The following is a 20,100-nucleotide window of genomic DNA, read 5'->3' as shown; positions in this document are numbered from 1 at the left end:
CAGATTAATTAAGGGTTTTGAAGCAGCCTAATTCTTCTTCATAGGCAATTACATTTGCATACTTAGCTCCCTTAGGCTCTTTTTAGACATTTCAGTCCAAGACTTTTACAGTTAGCTGGAGGTTTGGGGCAGTGAGCCATAGGTATGTAAGAGATCTGGGGTTTAGGAACTGCAAAGCACCCGTGTCCACAGCAGCTGAAATCCTGGGCAGAGCTCTGCATTGGGAATGTTGTTCATGGCTCTGCAGCCAAACAAGAGCAGGAATGGAACACTGCATTGCTTCAGCAGAAAAAGGGGGATATCCCTGATTTTCCCTCTGATCATTTATGGAAATGTAAATTTCTGGGATAAAAGTCATAGTAGGGCAGAATGTACTTCTAACCTAAAATCCAGATTTCCAACACAAATCTCTTGAGGAAGAAGTTACAAGCTGCTGGAGGTAGGGAGAACAAGCACAAACCAAATAAACTATTCAAAGGTTTATTGGACCAAACAAAGGCAATTTTTACAGATTCAAGCCACTAGAATTACAGTCCTTTGTATAAGAGCCACCATCAGATACAAAACAAACAAAACCAAACAAAAGTAAAAAATACCCAGACAGCCATTTGAGTTGAAGAAAGAGTTTGACTTGCTGCCACTAGCAAAAATCTGGACTGAACTACCGACTTTGCTGGATGGACATATTGCCATGTAACTTAAACACAACGGATATAAGGCATTCTTTGCATAGTTGGGTGCTTGGGACACAGTCAGCCAGCCAGTACCGAGGAGAGACAGCGGCTGCACCAGCGGGATGTTGAAACAGAGGGTCCAGATGTGCCTAAATTCATATGCAAACCACTGAACACGCTTGCAGTTGTCGGCTGGGAGGGGGCAGCCCAGCCTCTTCTAAAGCTGAAGCCTCCTGCTGTTCTTTAAACGAGCCCGTTTAGGAAGAGTTTGCCAACCCCAGGCGCTGGAAAGGACAACTGTGTACAAGGTTTCAAGTATTGTCTGCATAGGAATTAAAAAGGAAAAAAAAAAAAAAGCAGCCTGTTGGGTTCCTGATATGTTTGCAGTGTTAGCCACGAGGCAGTGACAGTGGAGCTTTGGAGGACACATCCCCACCCAGCCTGGTGTTTCTACAACATCACTAAAGGACTTGGACCCTCTTCTCTCTCTCAAAAACCAGCTGGGTTTGATTGAAAACCGAGTATGTGCCCAGCCAAATTCATCTGCTCTGTGTGACAGAGCTGAGGGGCAACGCTGAGCTCTGGCTCCCATGGAGCAGCAAGAGAAGAGGGCACTGGAACAGCCAGCAGGCAGAGGAAGGGGAGTGGGCCTCTCCCAGGACCTCCACTATCTCATCCCGAGCCAGAGGGAGCCCCTGATGCCATGGCTGCCTCCTTGGGTCTCTCCTCTTGGGAGCTGGAGTAGGGGAAATGAGGATGCAAATAACAGCAGCCAAAGTGTGGCCTCTCCACCACAAGCAGAACAGCTAAACGATCAAACTTCATCACTTCTTGAGTATCCTGTGTAGCTACAGAATCAGCTCTCTGCTAAAATAACTACAGAAGCAAGATTTGAGTCAGCCCAGCCATCGTCTGCCATCCCTCACATGGACCCCACTTTGTCCCTCCAGCCCTCAGAGTAAAGCAGCTTTGTACAACACTGGAAATCACAGGCAGTTACCAGCCCCCAGCAACAAAGAGGAGTTTGACCCCAGGACAAAACAACTTGGGATTGTGGTACAAGGTCCCAGCTGGTCTGAGAGCAGAGCTATGGTTTGCCCACCCCAGGAAAGGAACAACATGGATTTCGTGGCCTAATATATGAAGCCAATGCAACTAATAGACTTGTTGCATATTTAGTGTTCACTTTGGGTTTTGCTTGGGGGAGAGGGAGGAAGGTTCTTCCCAGTCCCACAAACATAACTCAGGTCACTGCTTGGGCCCAGCCCCAGCCCATGGAGCCACACAATAGGATATCCTCAAACTTGACAGGAGTTTTTGAAGAACTCAACTTCAGACCAAGAGGGGATCCCAAGTTTTGAGGGTTTATGGGTTTCTCTTATGGGTGTCTTTTGTTGGTTTTGGTATTTCTCTCAAGCCTTTAATGATGCCAAGGGATGCCTTTAGGAGGAGGCTAGGGACAACTTCATATAGTCTTCAGGTCTGCAAAGAGAAACAGGGAGAGAAATCATTTCAGTCATTTCACTCCTCAGGTTGGTTCATTATTATTCACACAAACGAGCAGGGAGAGCCCTTGGTGTGTGTGTTGGGGGGAAGGCAAGGCAGCGTCCCCCTCAGGGCAGGACAAGCTGCTGTTTGCAAACCTCATGCCTCTAAGAAGGACTTTGCTTCATCAACTGCAGCAGGATAGTCGAAACCCAATCGGAAATGCAAATCCTCTTGTCTGGCACCAAGCTAAGTTACAACCCTTCTGAGCTACTAATAAGAACTGGAGAAGCCAAACTAATTAACTCCAGGGGTTATTGCCTCACTATCCTGTGCAGAGCCTCCTGGGGCTGCTGGCACCCTTGACCAGCCCAGATTCCTCTTCCCACCTGTAGCCAGATGAGCCAGGAACAAGTGCTGATTTCACAGGATGGTGTGCCTGAACTGCTCGACCTTTCTCAGTCTTTATACAGGTAAGTCTGTTCAAGAGAAGGAGGTAAAATCCCCAGAGTCCCTGCAGGTCAGTTCCTTTTGATGGGAAGCTCTCCCACTGTCCTGGGGAAGGAGGGTGAGATGTGTTTAATGTGTGGGGACATCCAGGCACTCCCTTCATGTAGCAGAGCCAGGGTCTGAAAAATGTGGTCCCTTGCTCTCAGCCAGAATCTTCCAGACACTCTGGCCTTACTCTCATGGGTGAACTATCCACATCAGGAAACAGCTGGCCCAAGGCTGGAGAGCAGCCCATGGACACAGACACCTGCACTGGGGTAGACGGGAGCTACAACACACATCACCTACCCTACAAACACATTCAGACACACCCCAGCCTCATTATTCCTGGATTCAATCGGGTTCATGGTCCGTAACACCTGAGCCATGTTTGGAAGTCTCCTACTCCTGCCAGCCATGGTGTGAGGGTGAGGAACAGCCTCATTCCTTCCTCACTCTTCTGCAAAATCTTGCTTGTCCAGCAGCCTTGTGACATGGCCAGTGACCTGGATCCTGGATGGGAGATCATCCCCTGGCACTGGGGTTACTGGATCCTGGATGGGAGATCACCCTGGGGCACTGGGGTTACTGGAGCCTGGGTGGGAGATCATCCCATGGCACTGGGGGTACTGGATCCTGGATGGGAGATCATCCCCTGGCACTGGGGGTACTGCAGCCCTGATGGGAGATCATCCCCTGGCACTGGGGGTACTGGATCCTGGGTGGGAGATCATCCCCTGGCACTGGCGGTACTGGAGCCCTGATGGGAGATCATCCCCTGGCACTGGGGTTACTGGATCCTGGATGGGAGATCACCCTGGGGCACTGGGGTTACTGGAGCCTGGATGGGAGATCATCCTGTGGCACTGGGGGTACTGAATTCCAGATGGGAGATCATCCCCTGGCACTGGGGGTACTGGAGCCTGGGTGGGAGATCATCCCCTGGCACTGGGGGTACTGGATCCTGGGTGGGAGATCATCCTGTGCACTGGGGTTACTGGAACCTGGGTGGGAGATCATCCCCTGGCACTGGGGGTACTGGAGCCTGGGTGGGAGATCATCCCATGGCTCTGGGGTTACTGGATCCTGGATGGGAGATCATCCTGTGCACTGGGGTTACTGGAACCTGGGTGGGAGATCATCCCATGGCACTGGGGGTACTGGAGCCCAGATGGGAGATTATCCCCTGGCACTGGGGGTACTGGAGCCCTGATGGGAGATCATCCTGTGGCACTGGGGGTACTGGAGCCTGGATAGATCATCCCGTGGCACTGGGGTTACTGGAGCCGCAATGGGAGATCATCCCCTGGCACTGGGGGTACTGGAGCGCCGTTGCCAAGGCTCGGTGGCCATCCCGTCAGGACAAAGAAAGGAAATTTCCCGGGGTGGATAATCGCTCTGCGGGATCCGTGGCACTGGGGATGGATCATCCCGCCCAAGTCACGCAAGCATAATCAGATTTCACGTGGCAGGACACAAGCTCGTTGCCACGGGGGCCCAGGAGGGGAGGTCCCCTCCAGAGTGCCACAGGTGGAGCAGGGAGGGATGGGGGACATCAGAGAGGGTGGATGAGTCCCTCACAAGGATACTCATCTCCACAGGGCCAGGCTGACAGCTGGGCTGAGAAAATCTCAAAACAAGCATGGCCCTAATGGAGGATGAACATCAGAGCCAGAAATTCCCATCTGCACAACAGGGATACTCCTTCCTAGTCCTGGAGCAAGCTGTGAAGGGAGTTGGACTAAAGAGCAGGAGGCAGTCTCTCTCTGGGACACTGGGGCCATGTAACCCCCCAGGCTGAGAAGCTCTGCCATTTCAGCCATGGAAACTGGAAATGTTAATTAGCTTGGGATGGAGGCCCAGAGATTTGAGCCACTGCCTATCCTTGGCTCTTCCCTCCTTTCCATTCTCCTTGGATCAGCATGCTTGCCCCTAGCGGCTCATCAATCAAACCAGGTTAGGGTCATCTTTTGCCAGAAGCTGTATCCTTTCTTCATATAAAGAATATCCAGATATCTCTGCTCTTGCCCAAGCCAACGGCCAAGTCACTGAATCATATGATTTGTCAGCTGGATATGGTTCTGTGCAAGGAAAAGCTGGAGACAAGGAGCCCAGACAAAAGCAGGTCCTGGAATAGGAGGGCAGCTCAGGGACTGCAGGTCTCAGAGAAGCATGGAAACTGCATGTCCTGGTGGCCTCAGGAGCATTCCCTTCACTCCAGCTCACCCACAGCACTGACACAAGGCTTCTTGCTTTTGAGAGAAGACAGCACCTCAGCTCTGAAAAACAGGGGTTACTGGTGGCATTGCCATGTGCATCATCATGTGTGCAAAAACCCACAGCAGGTCAGGAGATCTGTAGCACATTCATAGACTTCAGCTTTCCAAAGGAGTCCTGACTCACTCTAAGGAGAGCCCTCTGTAACCATGTCTGGTAATTGCTTGTGCCTTTTAAGGAATAGTTTCACGCAAAAAAGATTATTTTCAGAAGCACGGAGCATTCCCAGCTCCTTTCCCTGGCTCAGGACCTTGTCAGGACCATCAGTCCTCTGCTCTGAAATCCTGGCAAGGAAGGTGAACAGCAACCTGGCTCCAGGGTCTTCTCACTCCAAACCAGGATTAACCCTTGAGGAGGAAGAGCAGGGAATAAAAGCCCTTAGTGCTGGGAAGACCTGCAATGGGTGGTTGAGGTCTCCCCAAGGAGTCACCTCCCATCTCACTGCTGGGCATGGTCCCATCACCATTGTCCCCAGTTCTTTACCATGGGGGCAGCTACCATCTCTGGTGGATAACCAAGTTTTGAGGTATTGCAGGAAGATTATGAGGAATGACACACTGAATTAAGCTTTCCTGGTGGTCCCAAAAATGTGAGCCAGTTGCTTCAGCCAATCAGCAAAATACAGAGAGGACTTAAATGCAGAACAGGGAGACAGTGCTTAGAAAAGAGAGAAGGGATTGAGTGAGAGGTACCAAAAGGAGCTTCATCAACACAGATCTGAAATTCCTCCACTGGGACAGAGAAGCTGAAAGGTGCTCTGGGCTTTGGGAAACACCTGCTGTGCCTCAAGGCTGCCAGGAGCACTGTGAGCAGGGAGCACAGGTCTCACTGGCTTTAGGACAGGGGCTGGTGAGGAGCCAGTGGGATCAGGGGCTCTATCACCCCCAGCAGACCTTGCCCACATTGCCCAGCCAGAGCAGCAACAGCTGAAAAGGCCAGAGCACAGCCAGGGAGGTGGCTTGGGCTCCTGATCAGCTCATCCATCACCTGTGTGCCCATTCCCTTGCCACACTCCTGACCTCCCCATCCAACACCACAGCAGTGGGAAAAGCCAGGGGCAGGCTGGGCTGTGCTTTCCTCCATCACTCAGTGTTTGTTCTCCAGCTCACTGGACACCAGTTTGCTCCCAGCCTGGCAAGATATCCCAATTCCTGCATCCCTGGGTCTGTCCCAGCTGCAGGGGAGCCCGGGACAGGCAGAGCAGGGCTCCCAGGGAGTTAGCAGGCAGACAACAGCCAGCTGCCCATGCTGCACAAGGTTAAGCAGAAGCAGATGAAGACAAGTCATGAGCGCTGGGTGAGGGAGACACAGAGAAGCAGCGACAAGCCAGGACAATTCAGGACCTGAGCCAAAAAAAAACCAAAAAAACCAGGAGCTCAAGCAGAGTTGCTGTCTGAACTAAAGTCTCATGCCAAGGCAGGGTCAGAGACTCACACCCTGCAAAGGCTACGGGGGAGTTTGCAAGGGTTTCCTCTCTGGGATGGGAGAGGAGGAGATGGGAAGGGGCTTCCTGGCCTCCCGTTCCCTGGCTTTCTGAGGGAGGCATCCTGAGTTACTGTTTTTAAAGCTTTTGGGGATTCATGACTCAATCATGACTATAAATAGGGCCAGGGCTCCAGTCCACTGACATCTCATAGGTCAGAGGAGGTTTTCCCTGGGGATATGGAGGCAGGGAACAGCACCAGGCCACCAGCAGACTTCCTCCTCATCCAAGTGGACTTGGGCACCTACAGAGTGAGCATGAGGGGCAGCTCAGCAGGGAAACCTAAACTCTTGCCCTTTTCTACAAGAGGCTGGGAAGCAAACACTCCTCATGCCCTGGGTGTTGGGCAGCTGAAAGCAACCTTGCCCATGGCTGGTGCCATCCCTGTGGCTGGTGGCTGCAGTAAAGCTGTGCCCACCCTGCCCTGCAGAGTGCCATGGCCCTGGGCTCTGCCCCCCCTGCTGCTCCTCCTCCTCCCTCAGCCCAGGGCGACTATCGTGCTGCAGAAGATGAGAAGCAAACAAATAATAACCCTCAGCCCCCCCAAAAGCCCAAACTTACCAGCTTCCCTCATCCAAAAGAAGCACCATGCTGGACAGGACAGGACAGGACAGGACAGACAGCAAAGCCACTGGGTGGGGGGAAGGTTAGCAAAAGAGAGGGAGGAGAAAAGCCCAGTCCCCATGCTGTACAGAGAGGGGAGCGAGCAGGCAGGCCAGGGTTATGTGATGGCAATGCAGGGGGTGGGCAGGGACAGATGCCAATGGACAGCTCTCCCAAAATGCAACCTCCCCTAGCCCTGTCCACCCACCTGTTTCTGGAGGGCTACTAGTGGAGATGTTTGGAATAGGTCAAGGTCTGTCAACACAGCCATTAAACCTCTGCAGCTGCTTCCTGCCCTTGTGTGCCCCAGGGTTGTCATCACCAGCATTGTCTCATTCAAATTTCAAACTTCAGCACAGTTGGCCCTCAAGCCACAGCTGCATCTCACTTTCATTCAGGATGCCTTGTAGAGCACAGAAAGGTCTCTCCTCTCTGACATTCCCTAGAACCAGGGTCTACCCTGCCTTGCTGAAATTCCAGGGTCCAAGCCCAGTTTTTTTCAGTGCCCCATAACCAAGAGGCACTCTGAACCCAGCTGGGGAGGTGGCAGGTTTCCAGTGCTCAATCACCACTAAGAAAAGGGCTGAGCTTGATATTTACAGCCATCCAATTCCCCTTGCATGAATTCCAATTTGCAGTTGAGCCCGAGGCTTAAACCCAGCATTCAAACAGTGTCACGTCAACCCATCTGTGGCTGGCCAGCAGGTGAGAGGAGAGGATTGAGAGTCAGGAGGAGAGTTTGCTCCTTGGATGGGTCCCCTGGATGTGGGAACTGAGCCCATTAGCCAGGGAAACTGGGCAGCCATCCCCATGTTCCCTGCAGTGGTCTGGGGGATCTCCTGCTCCATCCAGGAGTGCCCGTGCCAGGAGCAGATTGGTGCCATTCATCAGACTCTGTTCAATGGGTCTGCCATGGGGCAGCTTCTGGCTCTTCACCCCCACCTCTTCCTCAATCCCAGAGGACAGAGAGGAGAGACCTTTCTAGAGCCTGTCAGATGGGATCTGCTCTCCTTTGTCCCACCAACACTCCTAGCCAAGAGTGACAAGGAGAGAGCACAGAGAGCTCCACCCCTTGACAGCACTGAGGCCAACCAAGGCTTGGCTGGGACCTGCTTTGCCTCATGGAAAGAGAGAACTGAAAGCAGAGACCCAAGGGGGCCATTTCTCCCATTGTTTTCTCTTTTATAAGGAGTGGAGCCTTGCTGCAGCTGCCAACACTCAGCAGAGTCCTGACCATACTCATTTCTAACAGAAAAAATCCCCACTAACCTCTTTCAGCCTTAAGGGAGGTTTGAAGCACATCTGGCAGAGACCACTCCATGACAGCCAGGCCCTGCAGGCACTGGGGAGCTCTTCCTCCCTCCTGCACAGGAGAGGGACAGCAGCACCTCTCAGGCAGCCTGGCTGTGTGTCACACCCACACAGCTCAGCCCTGCCTGAGCAGGGGCAGCTGCACCAGCAGGACTCACATTTCCTGAGCTCCAGCTGGCAACAGATGGCCAAAAGCCTCAGGTGCAGAGGACAAGGATTTGGGAATAAGCTGTGCTGGCTGGACCGAGGGCTGCATCCTTCCCCTGCACTCTTCCCCTTCCTGCCCAGACTGTTTTCCTCCCCCAGGGGGGCAAAGGCTACGTGCTGCTGTTCCAGAAGGACTGGTGACCCACCAGGTGTGATCAGGCACAGCCACCACCCCAGCAGAAGTCTTTGCCAAAAGGATTTACTGTCCTCCTCCCTCAGTGAGCACTCTAATTTTTAAGGCTGAAGTCACCAAAAGCAGGAAGTTGCATCACTCAGTGAAGGTCACATTCCTTCCCCTTTTAGTCCAGATTTAGCACCAGTTGGAAGCCACAAGACTCAAGTGAATTGTAGGCAGGACAACCACAGCTTCTGCAGGGATGCAGGTTAGAACAGAAGTGAGTTTTTGCTTCAATAACCAAATCTATTGCATGCCTGTACTCTCCTGTTTGAAGTCCTACAGCTCCTCCTGGAACAGGCAAGGAATATTTTCAATGGCATCTCCAAAATCAAGGAGTCCCAAAATTCAAAGTTGTGAACTACACAGCAAGCAGCCTCTGAGAACCCACTTTTGGGTCCTCCCAAAAAAGCATTTTTGGGATGTTTCTTCTTTCTGCTGCTTCACATGGGAACCTGTTGGTTCACAGGAAAGCTGGAGGAGTGACAGGGCTAAAAGTGCACACTAAAGCTGTCTTTGATAACACACCCTAGGACTCTGCAGCAGCCCCAGTTTCCCAAATCAGTACAAAGTGGCTGTGGGATGTCCAGCTTCAGGCATCCAAGCTGGAAGAGGTGAGCATCCAAATGTGAGAGCCCCATTTGCCCTGGAGTGCTCATGGAAAGTGAGATGGAGGCAGAGGGGGTGGACTCATTAATCTGTTATGAGGAGGGAAGGGGAAGGAGGTGGGGAGGGAGGTGGGACAGGCAACCAACTGCAGCTCCAAACAACCCCTCCCCTGGAAAATCAAAGCAAAATCACCCAAGACACGAGCAGGTGTTACCAGTGGTACCACTACCTCTAAGCAGCAGCGTGTCCTTACCAAAAAGATTTGCAAGAATGTTTGTGGCCGAGGACCTAAGGTACTTGCTACAGAGATGTGAGATCAGAGGTCAGCTCAATCCTGCAACATAAAGGTGGCAAACCCGGGTCACAGCAGGTCAGCAGCACTGTCAGGGCTCGTGGACAGGGGGAGAGGGGTGGAAGGGCAAGGAGAAGGATGCAGGACAAGGCTGAGCTGCTGTGCTCAGCTCTCCCAGCTTACCTGGCAGCAGCCCTGCCCCCTTGCACCACCTGCGAGGCCTGCAATGAAAAGCTGCTGATGCCGCGGTGAAGATTTGAGGGGGGGGAAAGTAAGCCAGCAACAAAGCAAGACAAAAAAAAAAAAAATTCACCAAGCTGCCTTAAAGAAATGAACAACACAAATATGGAAGAGAAGAAAATAAAGGAGCAGTAGGAAAAACAAGTCTGGCAGTGGCCCTCAGTGGGGAGAGCTGCTCAGAGCCTCCAAGGGACATGAAACCCATCAGTTCTAGGTGCACTGTGCTGCCCTGGGACTGCTCCACACAGACAAGAGCAGCCTGAGGTGCCTGAGCTGTGCCATGTGCCCAGGACAGCTCCATCACCCCTGGAGCCTGTTCTGAGTCCTGACAAAACCCCCATCCCGCTGCTGTCCTTAGACAATGTCCCCTCAGTGTGCCCAGGTGACAACAAGGCATTTTTATGCCACACAGGAACCTGCAAGGCCCTGCAGGACTCCTGGCCCTGCAAAGCTGAGCAGTGATTGCTCAGCTGGTTTGGATGGAGCTGCTGGTGCAAAGGGTTGGAATTTGCCAGCTGCAGGTAGATTTTTGCAGGATCCTGAAAAGCAAATCCCATCTAGCCCCATGGGTGTCCCTGACATTCACCTGGCTCATCCCCCCACCACCCTCCCCAGGTGAGAAACACAGTGACACTCACAGCCCTGCTCAGCAGTTACAGGGTGGGGGCCTCAGGCACAACAGACACATGGAAGAGAAGAAAGCAAACATTTTTGCCAATGCAGAATCAACCCCGTGCCAGAGGAAACCAGAGCTCATTTCTGTTGCTGACCCCAGAGCAGGGCAGGTCTCTGGATTTACTCTGCCTATCACAGTGCCCTGCTTGCCTCACACAGATAAACCTCAGCCAGCATCACAAAGATGCTGCCAAGAGCCCCAAGGCAGGGTTTGCCAGCAGGAGATGCCTGAGCTGGGGGTGAGCTGTGATCCCCCATCCCTGCCTTCCTTGCTGTGCTCAAGTTTCTGCTTGGTTCTTCACACCAGGCCAGCTGTGGTGGTATTTAGACCATGATTTGAGAGGCAAGGGGTGAAAAATGCCCCTAAATCACCCTCTGCAGACCTCTGGGTGGAGAATTGGGTCCCACAGCCCTTGGGACAGCAGTGGGGACAGCACCACCTCCCAGGCTTGTTGAGCCACCCCTGGGAAATCAGTTCCTTGGAGCTCATCCTCCGGTAAGGGGTGTGAGCTGCAGACACCTGTGAGGGAGCAGCCTGCCACAGAGCCCTCAGCTGTGGGTTATTCCTTCTACAGGCTGGGCAATCTCGAGCCAGAAAGCTTGTTTGAAGTGACAGGACAGGTCTGACCTCTCTTCATGCAGGGCTCAGGGGATACTTCAGCAAAAAGTGCAAGATGGACAATTCTTCATCTCCACCAGGCCCAATTCTTGGTAAATCCCCACCACATCCAGCTGAGGAGACAGCCCTGGGGATGGACACTTGCAGTGTCAGCCCCATCTCAGTGAGCTCTAGAACCTCACACTGCTTCACTTTGCCCCAGTGTTTCTGAGCTGTGCCCATGCCCTTGGCTGGGATGCCATCCCCAGCCCCAAGGGAGGGGAAGGAACCAAAGATCAGGTCCTCAGGAGATACCTGTCAGCACAGAACTAATGGGATCAGGGAAATACACCAGGAAAATTTGGTCTAAGCATCCAGAGGAGCTCCAAAGGTATTTAGGGTCACAGTGGCTCCATCTCCTAAATCAGTGTGGCTTTATTTGTTCTCATATCTTCCTATGTGGGAGAGGTCTGGAGCTCCAAAGCAGTGAGACACTGAGGGCAGTGTGGGGAGAGAGCCTGAGCACACCCAGCCTGCTCCAAGGGCACATCAGCCAGCTGGGCTTGGGCAAGAAGAAAAAGGAAGCTCAACTTACCTTTGTTCTTCCTCTAGTTCTTCTTTGGACATCATTGACTTGTACTGGTTTCCCCTTAGCTTCCCAGGACTGTATTTAAAAGAAAACGTCTCCTCTGCAGCTGGAGAGGGGAGACAAAAAAAGAGCAAGAAATCTGTGAACCAGAGACCTCCTGAGAGCCACAACCCACAGCAGAGGGGTTGTTCCTTTGGGTGCTCTCTGCTCTGCTCCTGCACCCCAAATGCTCTGTCCACTCCAGCACCTTCCCTGAGTCAGCTCCAATCTGCAGGAAGGCTGGGCACTGCCAGGGAGGATCCCAGAGCAGAGCCAGGGGATGGCAGGAACCTGGGCATTGCCAAGCAGGATCCCAGAGCAGAGCCAGGGGATGGCAGGAGCCTGGGCACTGCCAGGGAGGCAGTGTGGATCCCAGAGCAGAGCCAAGGTGCTGCTGGCCAGAGGATGGCAGGAGCCTGTGCAAAGCCAGCACTGCAAACAGTGAGGACTGCTGTGAGTGAGCAGCCTGCTGGAAGCAGATCCAAGGAAATCCTACAGCCCAGGAACCATATGCCATTGTTCTCCCTGGATTCAAAGCCTTGCAGGCCCATCTTGGCTTATCAAGACATGCTAATCCTGCCCTGATTAACTCGCAGCATTTTCCGCTGCTCCTCTCCAGACTTGCATTCCTCCTCCTCCCTCCCTCTCCTCATCCAGGGGCCCTTTCCCCAGCTTGGGGCTCATGGATGGTGCCACAGGCAGAGCTGTCCCAGCTCTCCTGCAGCCCTTGCCAAAGCTTGTGAAAAGAAGATGCCACATGGCAAATGCCAGGGCTGCAAACAGCCCCAGGAGCACCAGCACAGCCCCTCTGTCACCAGCCCTGAGGAGGAAGCCAAGGTTCCTTCTCTGGGTGCTCTCTCCAGCCTCAGCCTGTGCTAATTAGAGCACCAAAGCTCAGACTCTGAGCCAAAGCCGATCCTTTTCCAATCGGATTTTGTTCGAGCACTATTTGCTCTTAAAAACCTCTCCCGTGCTTCATCTCCCTCCAGAGAGCAGAAAACAACAGGAGGGGAGGTCACTCCAGGAGGAGCTGCTGCTGTGCATATGTGTTATCTGTGGGCTGCTTATCTGAGAGCCTTTATCTCCCAAGGACTGCAGGACTGGGCTGCTTCAGTCCAACCAGCCAGCACTGGGCTTTGCACATTCCCAGAAATATTTGCTGCTTCCCCCGACCCCCGGAGCCCTGGGGATGCTTCCAAGGGGGGCACAAAGGGAAGATGTCCCTTCATTATCTGCATGGTCCTGAAAAAACTGCACATTATCCACAAATCAGTATCCAGGATGACAGCAGCAGGACCCCTAAAGGGCTCCTGCACCCTAAAGGGGTGAAACTCCCCTGGCAGGAGAGAAACCCCAACTTGTGCACAGCTCATGGATGCATCCTCTGCTCCCAGAACACAGGGAGCCCCTTCCCATACTCTCCACTGCAATTGTGGCCATATCCATGATTGTGTGTCCTCCTCCACCTGCCCAAATGCAAAACCCCTCACTGCCCCTCCCTTCCTCACACACAGGATTCAGCACCAGCTTCCTTCTATTTTCTGATCAATACTGCCCTTAAGGATTTCTCTCCTTGTGTCCTCCAGTACCTTGATTTTGGGATTGCTCCAACCCCAAGCTCGTGCCCACATTCAGCTGCTGCCAGACCTTGGGGACCTCCATGTAAAAAGTCAGAGCCTGATTTTGTAGGTGGGGAAACCACAGATCTCAGAAACAAGCGGTGCAAGGCTTGTTTCAATAATAATAAATACAATAACTATATATAATAAATATAATAAATAATAATAAATAATATTTATATAATGAATATAATAAACAATAAAATAAAATAACTATAAATACAATATAATAAAATAAAATATAACTATAAATACAATAATAATAAAAAAAAACTTTTACCAATTTCCATGCCAAAAGTGTTATTTACGAATAAAATTTGGTGAGTTATTGTAAAAAAAAAAACACCGCAAAACAATAAAAACTCCACTTGAATCTACTTTCTGGAAGAACCACTTCAGATATTCTCTCCCAAATTTGCCCTAAACCAGGACACAGTGCCTGGAGCAATAGGAATAGGAATTTCCCAGAGACCTTCCCCCTGCTAATGCCCACATTTCCTTACTTCTTTACATCTCCTGGTCTTGGGGAGCTTCCCTGGGCAGTCCTGGTGGATTACTTCTCCATTACTGGGGTGTTTCTCTAATCCCTAAATGCCATTGGGGCTCCCAGGGGATGCAAACCCTTTATCCAGCTTGGTCACAAATGCCTGAACACAAGCAGCCCCAAACATTCAGCTGGGCCATATTCCACTTCCCAGGGAGGGAAACCCTCCCCATGGGCAAGCAAACAAACAAAACCTGGCTAGCTGGAAACAAGCAGCAATGCTGCAGCTTATCAGCACCTTGGGCGACCATAAAAGTGCATGGAAAGAAAATTCAGCTGGCTGCTGCTTTGGGAGATATTAGGAGAAAGGAAAAAAAAAGTAAAAGGGTGTAACATCCTGTTCCTTATGCTGGTGCAGAGCAGGAGCTGCTCATTACCTTTGTAAAGCTCCAGTGATTTCAAGGACAATCAAGATTGTTTCCCTCACATGGTTTTCTGCCAAATCAAGTGAGATTTGGGATTTAGACTGCCCCAAAAGGAGCAGTTTGGTTGCCACTTCCCCAGCAAATAATAAGGGAGGAGGGAGGCAAGGAAGGTCCCCATCTCCCTGCCCACACTGTGAGATTATAAAAAGGAGGCAGTGTGTGGCTTTGGAAACCTCTGGCTGCTTTTTAAGCTCAGGAACTTTCTCTGCAGATGGAAAACAAACTTCAGGAAACACCAGAAAAGGGGAGGCTGGGTTTTCATGTAGACAGGGAAAACACTACAGCAATAGGAGGTGACCTACTTACTGAGAGCCTCCATGAGTTCACATTAAAGAAAACATTTGTCCTTCATCTCTCTGCCCTCACATTGCCAGTGCTGTGACCCTGAGCTGGCAGGGTGAGAGCAGCTCTCCCCTGAACAGGCTCTGGTGTGATCCCCATGTTCTCCCTGCCCACAGTGGGGGCAAGGCTGCTCTGGTGGCTTTGGTCACAGGGCTGGGGGCTCTCCACATGCCCCAGGGGAATCTCTGTGGGCTGAGTGGGGCCAGGACCCACAGGAGGCAGTGGAGGAGGAGCAGGGCTGGTCCCAGGGCACTGCTGGTGCTCCCAGCTCCATCCCTCAGCCCAGGCCACGGATTTGCCCAGCCCCATTGGAAAATAGATCAGAAACAATGGGAATAATTCAGGAGAGGAGCCAGGGGCTGCCTGCAGGAGGTGCTTAGGGAGGACTCACAGCCAGGGGACATCACCTTCCCCCCCAATTTGTAAGGTGCCAGGGCAGCCCTGAAACAGAGCTGGACCTGCAGAAACAGACACAGAGGCAGAGCAGCAATGCTGAGCAGGATACACCCATCAATGCTCAAACCAGACCTCCCACAGCCCCCCACAGTGACATCCCCAGCCACCAGTGCTGTGAGGAAGCCCAGCAGGGTGGAAGGAGTGTATTTTGGGAGCCCTGTCTCCAAAGGAGCTTCCCCTGCCTCGCAGGAATGGCACCAGGATTAAAATTTGATTCTCTGTGGCATTAGGCATAATCCTCCCGAGCTGGGGATTGCCACACAGCCCCTTCAAAGAGCCAGGCAGAAAGTGGGGCAGGGAAGGGGGAAGCCCCCAAGGCCTCCTGCTGCCCCAGCTGTCCCCAGCCACCCCAAGCCAGGACTCCTGGGCACATCCCAGCATCTCCAGGGCTGCTCAGCAGAGCAGAGACCCCTTCAGACACACATTCAGGCACCATCTGTTCCATTTGCTTAGGACTGCAGCAGTTGTCACCCCAATTAGTCAATTAATCATTTTCCAATCAACTAATTGGCTAATCAGTTAAACGTGGCCCTGACTAAAGCCCCTGGAGATTGTCCTGGATGAGCAAGGAGCTTTGGGAGCAGCTGCATCACAAAGCTGCCCCATGGCAAACAGCCCAAGGGCATCTGGGCAAGGGGTGGGAGTTTCCTGGAGGAAGGAGAGCATCCCCAAGCACTCAGGGCTCCAGAGCTGTCCATGATCTCCCTGCAGAGTTGTGGCTTGCTTGGCACTCACCATCCTCATCCTCCGGCTCTCTCACCACCAGCTTCTCGTTTTCTGAGTCCACCTCTTCCTCCTGGAGGAGTGAGAAACAGAACAGCCATGAGGAGAAGGTGCTGTGCTGAATAACCCACCTTTGGCTGGGGCAGGGCTGGGGTGCAGAGCAGGAGCCCCAGTGACAGGGCTGGGCACCCCTTCCCTGCCTCCTCCAAGGCACAGGACAAAGGGATGCTCGCTAATGAGTGAGGTTCATTAGTCTGCTTCCCTCTCACTTGTCAGTCCCAGTGATCTGGCCCACCCAAAGGCTGTGAAATGCAAGAAATCAGAGAGATATTAAGGTTTATAATCAAAGAGATATTAAGGTTTATAATCAAATGGATACTAACTAAGGTTTATAATCAAAGAGATACTGAGGTTTATAATCAAAGAGATATTAAGGTTTATAATCAAAGAGATACTGAGGTTTATAATCAAAGAGATATTGAGGTTTATAATCAAATGGATACTAACTAAGGTTTATAATCAAAGAGATACTGAGGTTTATAATCAAAGAGATATTGAGGTTTATAATCAAATAGATACTAAGGTTTATAATCAAAGAGATATTGAGGTTTTTAAGAAGAACTTTGTGCCTGAGCACTTTCCTCCCAGCTGCACCCCTGCCACCCCTCCTGCCCAGGGCCAGGCAGGGGACTGAGCCAAGAGCCACAGGGACTTCTGTGTGCCCCAGGCCAGGCTTGGACAGGCTGTCCTGGCAGGAGGAAAAGGTGGATCCCCAGCCAGAGCCACCTGGCAGCCATGGGCCAAGGAGCTGCTCTAAAGCACAGGGACATTCAGCAGTCATGGGGGTCAAAGGCAGCACTGGGGGGTTGTGCTGGGACCCCTCCAGGAGCTGAGCACAGGTGGGAGCAGCAATATCACATTTTGGGTTTTTTTTTTTTAAGGCAAAGCAATTTTGGAAGTTTTGGGGCTCCCTTCTACAAGATACAACAAATTTCATCAAGCCCAGAATCCTTGTCCTGTGCAGAAACTCCAAGCAGGGAGACAGGGGAGCACCCCAGCTCTGAAGATAAGACAAGGACACGTGGCAGAGCCCCTGCATGAGAGAGTTCCTCGTGCACAGCCCTGTGCTCCAGCTGCAAACCCCTGTGAGCCGAGCCCAGGGGTCACCAGCACCCAGGGGTGTCTCCTGCAGCCTCCTGGCAAAAGGACAGAGCTGCTGAGAGAGGGAGCAGCATGGGGAGAGGCTGCCAAGCCCCCCATTATCAAGGGAAAAGCTGGGGGGAAGGAGACCCAGGGGGAAGGACACTGAGCCAAGGCAGAGCTGAGTGCTGGCTGTGCAGGGCAGAGCTGGGAGGAGCACAGCCCCGGCCCAGGGCTGGGTGAGTTTGTCATGGGGCAGGAATGTGCATTATTCACAGCCACTTGGCCTCCCCTGGCCACCCTGCTCCCCAGAAGGAGATGCCACCAGGACCCCCACGCGCTGCAGCCACGGCTATTTTGGGCCACGCTTCCAAACATGGGCACTTCCCACTGGACACCCAGGATGGCTGGGGAGGCACCCAAAGGGAGGGCACAAGCCCAGGGCAGCAGCTCCCCATCACATCCATCTCCCCTGGGAGACCCAGCCCTCCAGGAGCAGCCACAAGGAGGGAGATTTCAGCCTCTTCCTCGCCTGGGCATGAGGAACTGAGCTTTTAACAATGAGAGCGAGCAGGAAACTTGGGTGGCAAACCTCCAAGGAAGGAAAATAGATCTGCTCCAACACAGAGGAAGAGACACTTGACAGGAGCAGAGAGGGAGCAGGCAGGGATGCCAGGCTGGCAGGCGGCAGCAGCGTGCCAGGGCTGGCTGGGCAGCCCTGCTCGTGCCAGCCAGGAGCTCCCTACAGCACAGCACTTTTCTGCTTGGATGGCTTGGAGGAAGATGCCAGCACCTCCCTTCCCCCTTCCTCCACATCCCTGTCCCTCTGTCCCTCTGTCCCTCTGCCCTCCTGGGGCTGCTCCCTCTCCTGCTGCCTCAGAGGGACCCACCTTGACCCCATCCCTGGGGCATGGCAAACCTGCACCTGGAACACCATTTCTTTCTGTTTTAAATGGGCTGAGCCAAGAGGCCACCCAGCCTCACCAGGGGAGAACAGCAGGGAAGCTTTGCCCCCCTCCCCAGGCCACGGCCACCCTGGACAATGTCCCACCCGTGCAGGGACACTGGCACACTGTGGGCTGTGCCACCCTCCCCAGGCTGGCCCTGCCTCCCACACACCTCTGCATGGCTGGAAAGTGCTTCGTGGCCCCTTGTGTCCTCTGCTTGTCCTGTGTGCCCGAGGCCGGATCCAGGCGAGGCACCCAGTGGTGGCATCTGGAAAAGGACAAAAGCTTTGAGCACAAACACCCCTGAGCCCTCCCTGTGCTCAACCAACCAGCCCTGGCAGCTCCTGCACACGTGGACAAATGCTGAAGGTGGCCAATAGCTCACCTTGCCCCATGCCTGGGCTGTGTGCCAAGCCAGGAATGGCTGCTGGAGTGGGGAACCCCAGAGACCTCCAGTGCCCGGCCTTGTAGCCAGGGTTGGAGCTCAGGAGCTGCTCCATGTGGAGCTCAGATCTCTCCTGTGGAGCTGCTCCATGTGGAGCTCAGGAGCTCTCCCTGTGGAGCTGCTCCCTGTGGAGCTCAGGAGATGCTCCCTGTGGAGCTCAGGAGCTGCTCCCTGTGGAGCTCAGGAGATGCTCCCTGTGGAGCTCAGGAGCTGCTCCCTGTGGAGCTCAGGAGATGCTCCCTGTGGAGCTCAGGAGCTGCTCCCTGTGGAGCTCAGGAGATGCTCCCTGTGGAGCTCAGGAGCTGCTCCCTGTGGAGCTCAGGAGCTCTCCCTGTGGAGCTGCTCCCTGTGGCAGCCCCAGCCCGTGGGGTGGGACCAGGGCAAGGAGCCACCAGTGAGGGGCACACTGTGTGTCTGGGCTGGGCTGTCCGTGTGTCCTGGCAGGGCTCAGGCAGCTGCCTGGGATGCTGATGCAGCAGAAGGGAGGGGACATGTTTGGTTTGTTAATGCTCTGCCAGCTGCCTTCTCCATCACAGGCAAACACCCCCTGGAGACCTCCCCATCCCACCCTGCCCTCCTGGGGCTGGGCTTTCCCAGCTCTCAGCCCCACAGCAGCTGGGGGATGCCTGGACCCCCATGCACAGCCAGCTTTCCCTGCCCAAAACCTTCATGTGGAGGTTTCCCTGCTGAGCCTGGAGGGCTGTGGAGGAGGATTTGTGTGGGCAGGGAGCAGGGACACTGTGTCCCTTGGCCTTGCAGTGAAATCCCAGCGTGGGGCTGAGAGCAGCTCTGGGCTGGCTGGAAATGCCAGCAGGGACAAAGCCCCACCTGGAGCGTGGCTGTGCCCACAGCCCCTGGGAGCCAGGGAGAGGGGAGAGCCCTCTCTGCCTGGAGCAGCCCCAAATTTCAGAATTTCAGCTCTGCCCAGGCCAGTGCGTGCTGCTGTCCTGAAATACTGAAATACTGAAAACCCAGTCAGAGTAAATCCTGATCTTTACATAAAACACAGTAGAATAGCAGAACACTATGAAGATGCTTTGATTACAGTTTTTATAACTATCAAAAAGTTCTCTGTAACTTTGCTGGCAAAAGACCTGAATTCACAGGCCAACATTATTCCTCCAACTAAGACCTGATGTAGCACTATTGTAAGTCACAAACAATTCTTAAAAATTAAATCTCAACTTCCCAAACTGTCCTAGAACTCTAAAGGGAGCCTTCTCTTTTACCAGAATCTCTTCTCACTCCAGTCAATCCACAAATGAAGTGACTCTGCCCCAGGAACAACCCTGGACCAAAGCCTTTCCATGCCGAACGCTTCTCCAAGGGGGAACCACTTCAGAGGAAAAACAGGTCCCATTTAGGAACCTTAACCTGCTCCACATGCACACCTGCTCCTTTGTGAATGACAAGGTGAAAACCAGCACCTGCAAAGCATCCTGCAAAGCAGGGAGGGGGAAGATGTTGGGACAGCACTGGGAGACTTGGAGGACACCAAGGAAGCCAGATGCTGCTCTTCTGTAGGAAGCACAGCCCAGGGAGAATGCAGGGAGAGTTTGGAGCTGCTGGGAGTGAGGAAGGAACAACTGGAGAAGAAAGGAGTGGAGTGCTCTGTCCAAGAGCCCACAAATCAGCGTCTCTCTGGTGCCATGAAAACTTCCCCTAGGAAAAAAAAAAAAAAAAAAAAAAAAAAAAACAAAAAAAAAAAGGACA

General features: G+C 53.0%; 1 protein-coding gene across 1 annotated transcript in view; it reads right to left on the bottom strand.

Moving 5' to 3' along the window:
- Nucleotides 1-464: 464 nt before the first annotated feature.
- The window catches only part of MXRA7 (matrix remodeling associated 7), a 25,747-nt gene continuing 6,111 nt past the window's right edge, over nucleotides 465-20,100 (bottom strand). The window contains exons 2-7 of the mRNA XM_031059978.1: nucleotides 18,115-18,210; nucleotides 15,868-15,928; nucleotides 11,714-11,813; nucleotides 9,789-9,839; nucleotides 9,567-9,647; nucleotides 465-2,156 (exon numbers count right to left, since the gene is read on the bottom strand). Coding sequence (XP_030915838.1) covers nucleotides 9,614-9,647; nucleotides 9,789-9,839; nucleotides 11,714-11,813; nucleotides 15,868-15,928; nucleotides 18,115-18,210 — 342 coding nt within the window. The 3' untranslated portion in view covers nucleotides 465-2,156; nucleotides 9,567-9,613. The remainder of the gene's footprint in view (nucleotides 2,157-9,566; nucleotides 9,648-9,788; nucleotides 9,840-11,713; nucleotides 11,814-15,867; nucleotides 15,929-18,114; nucleotides 18,211-20,100) is intronic.

This window comes from Geospiza fortis, unplaced genomic scaffold, assembly GCF_000277835.1.
Source record: "Geospiza fortis unplaced genomic scaffold, GeoFor_1.0 scaffold244, whole genome shotgun sequence".
In the NCBI taxonomy this organism is placed as follows: domain Eukaryota; kingdom Metazoa; phylum Chordata; class Aves; order Passeriformes; family Thraupidae; genus Geospiza; species Geospiza fortis.
The sequence above is the reverse complement of the archived record's forward strand: the minus strand, read 5'-3'. Positions and strand labels throughout refer to the sequence as shown.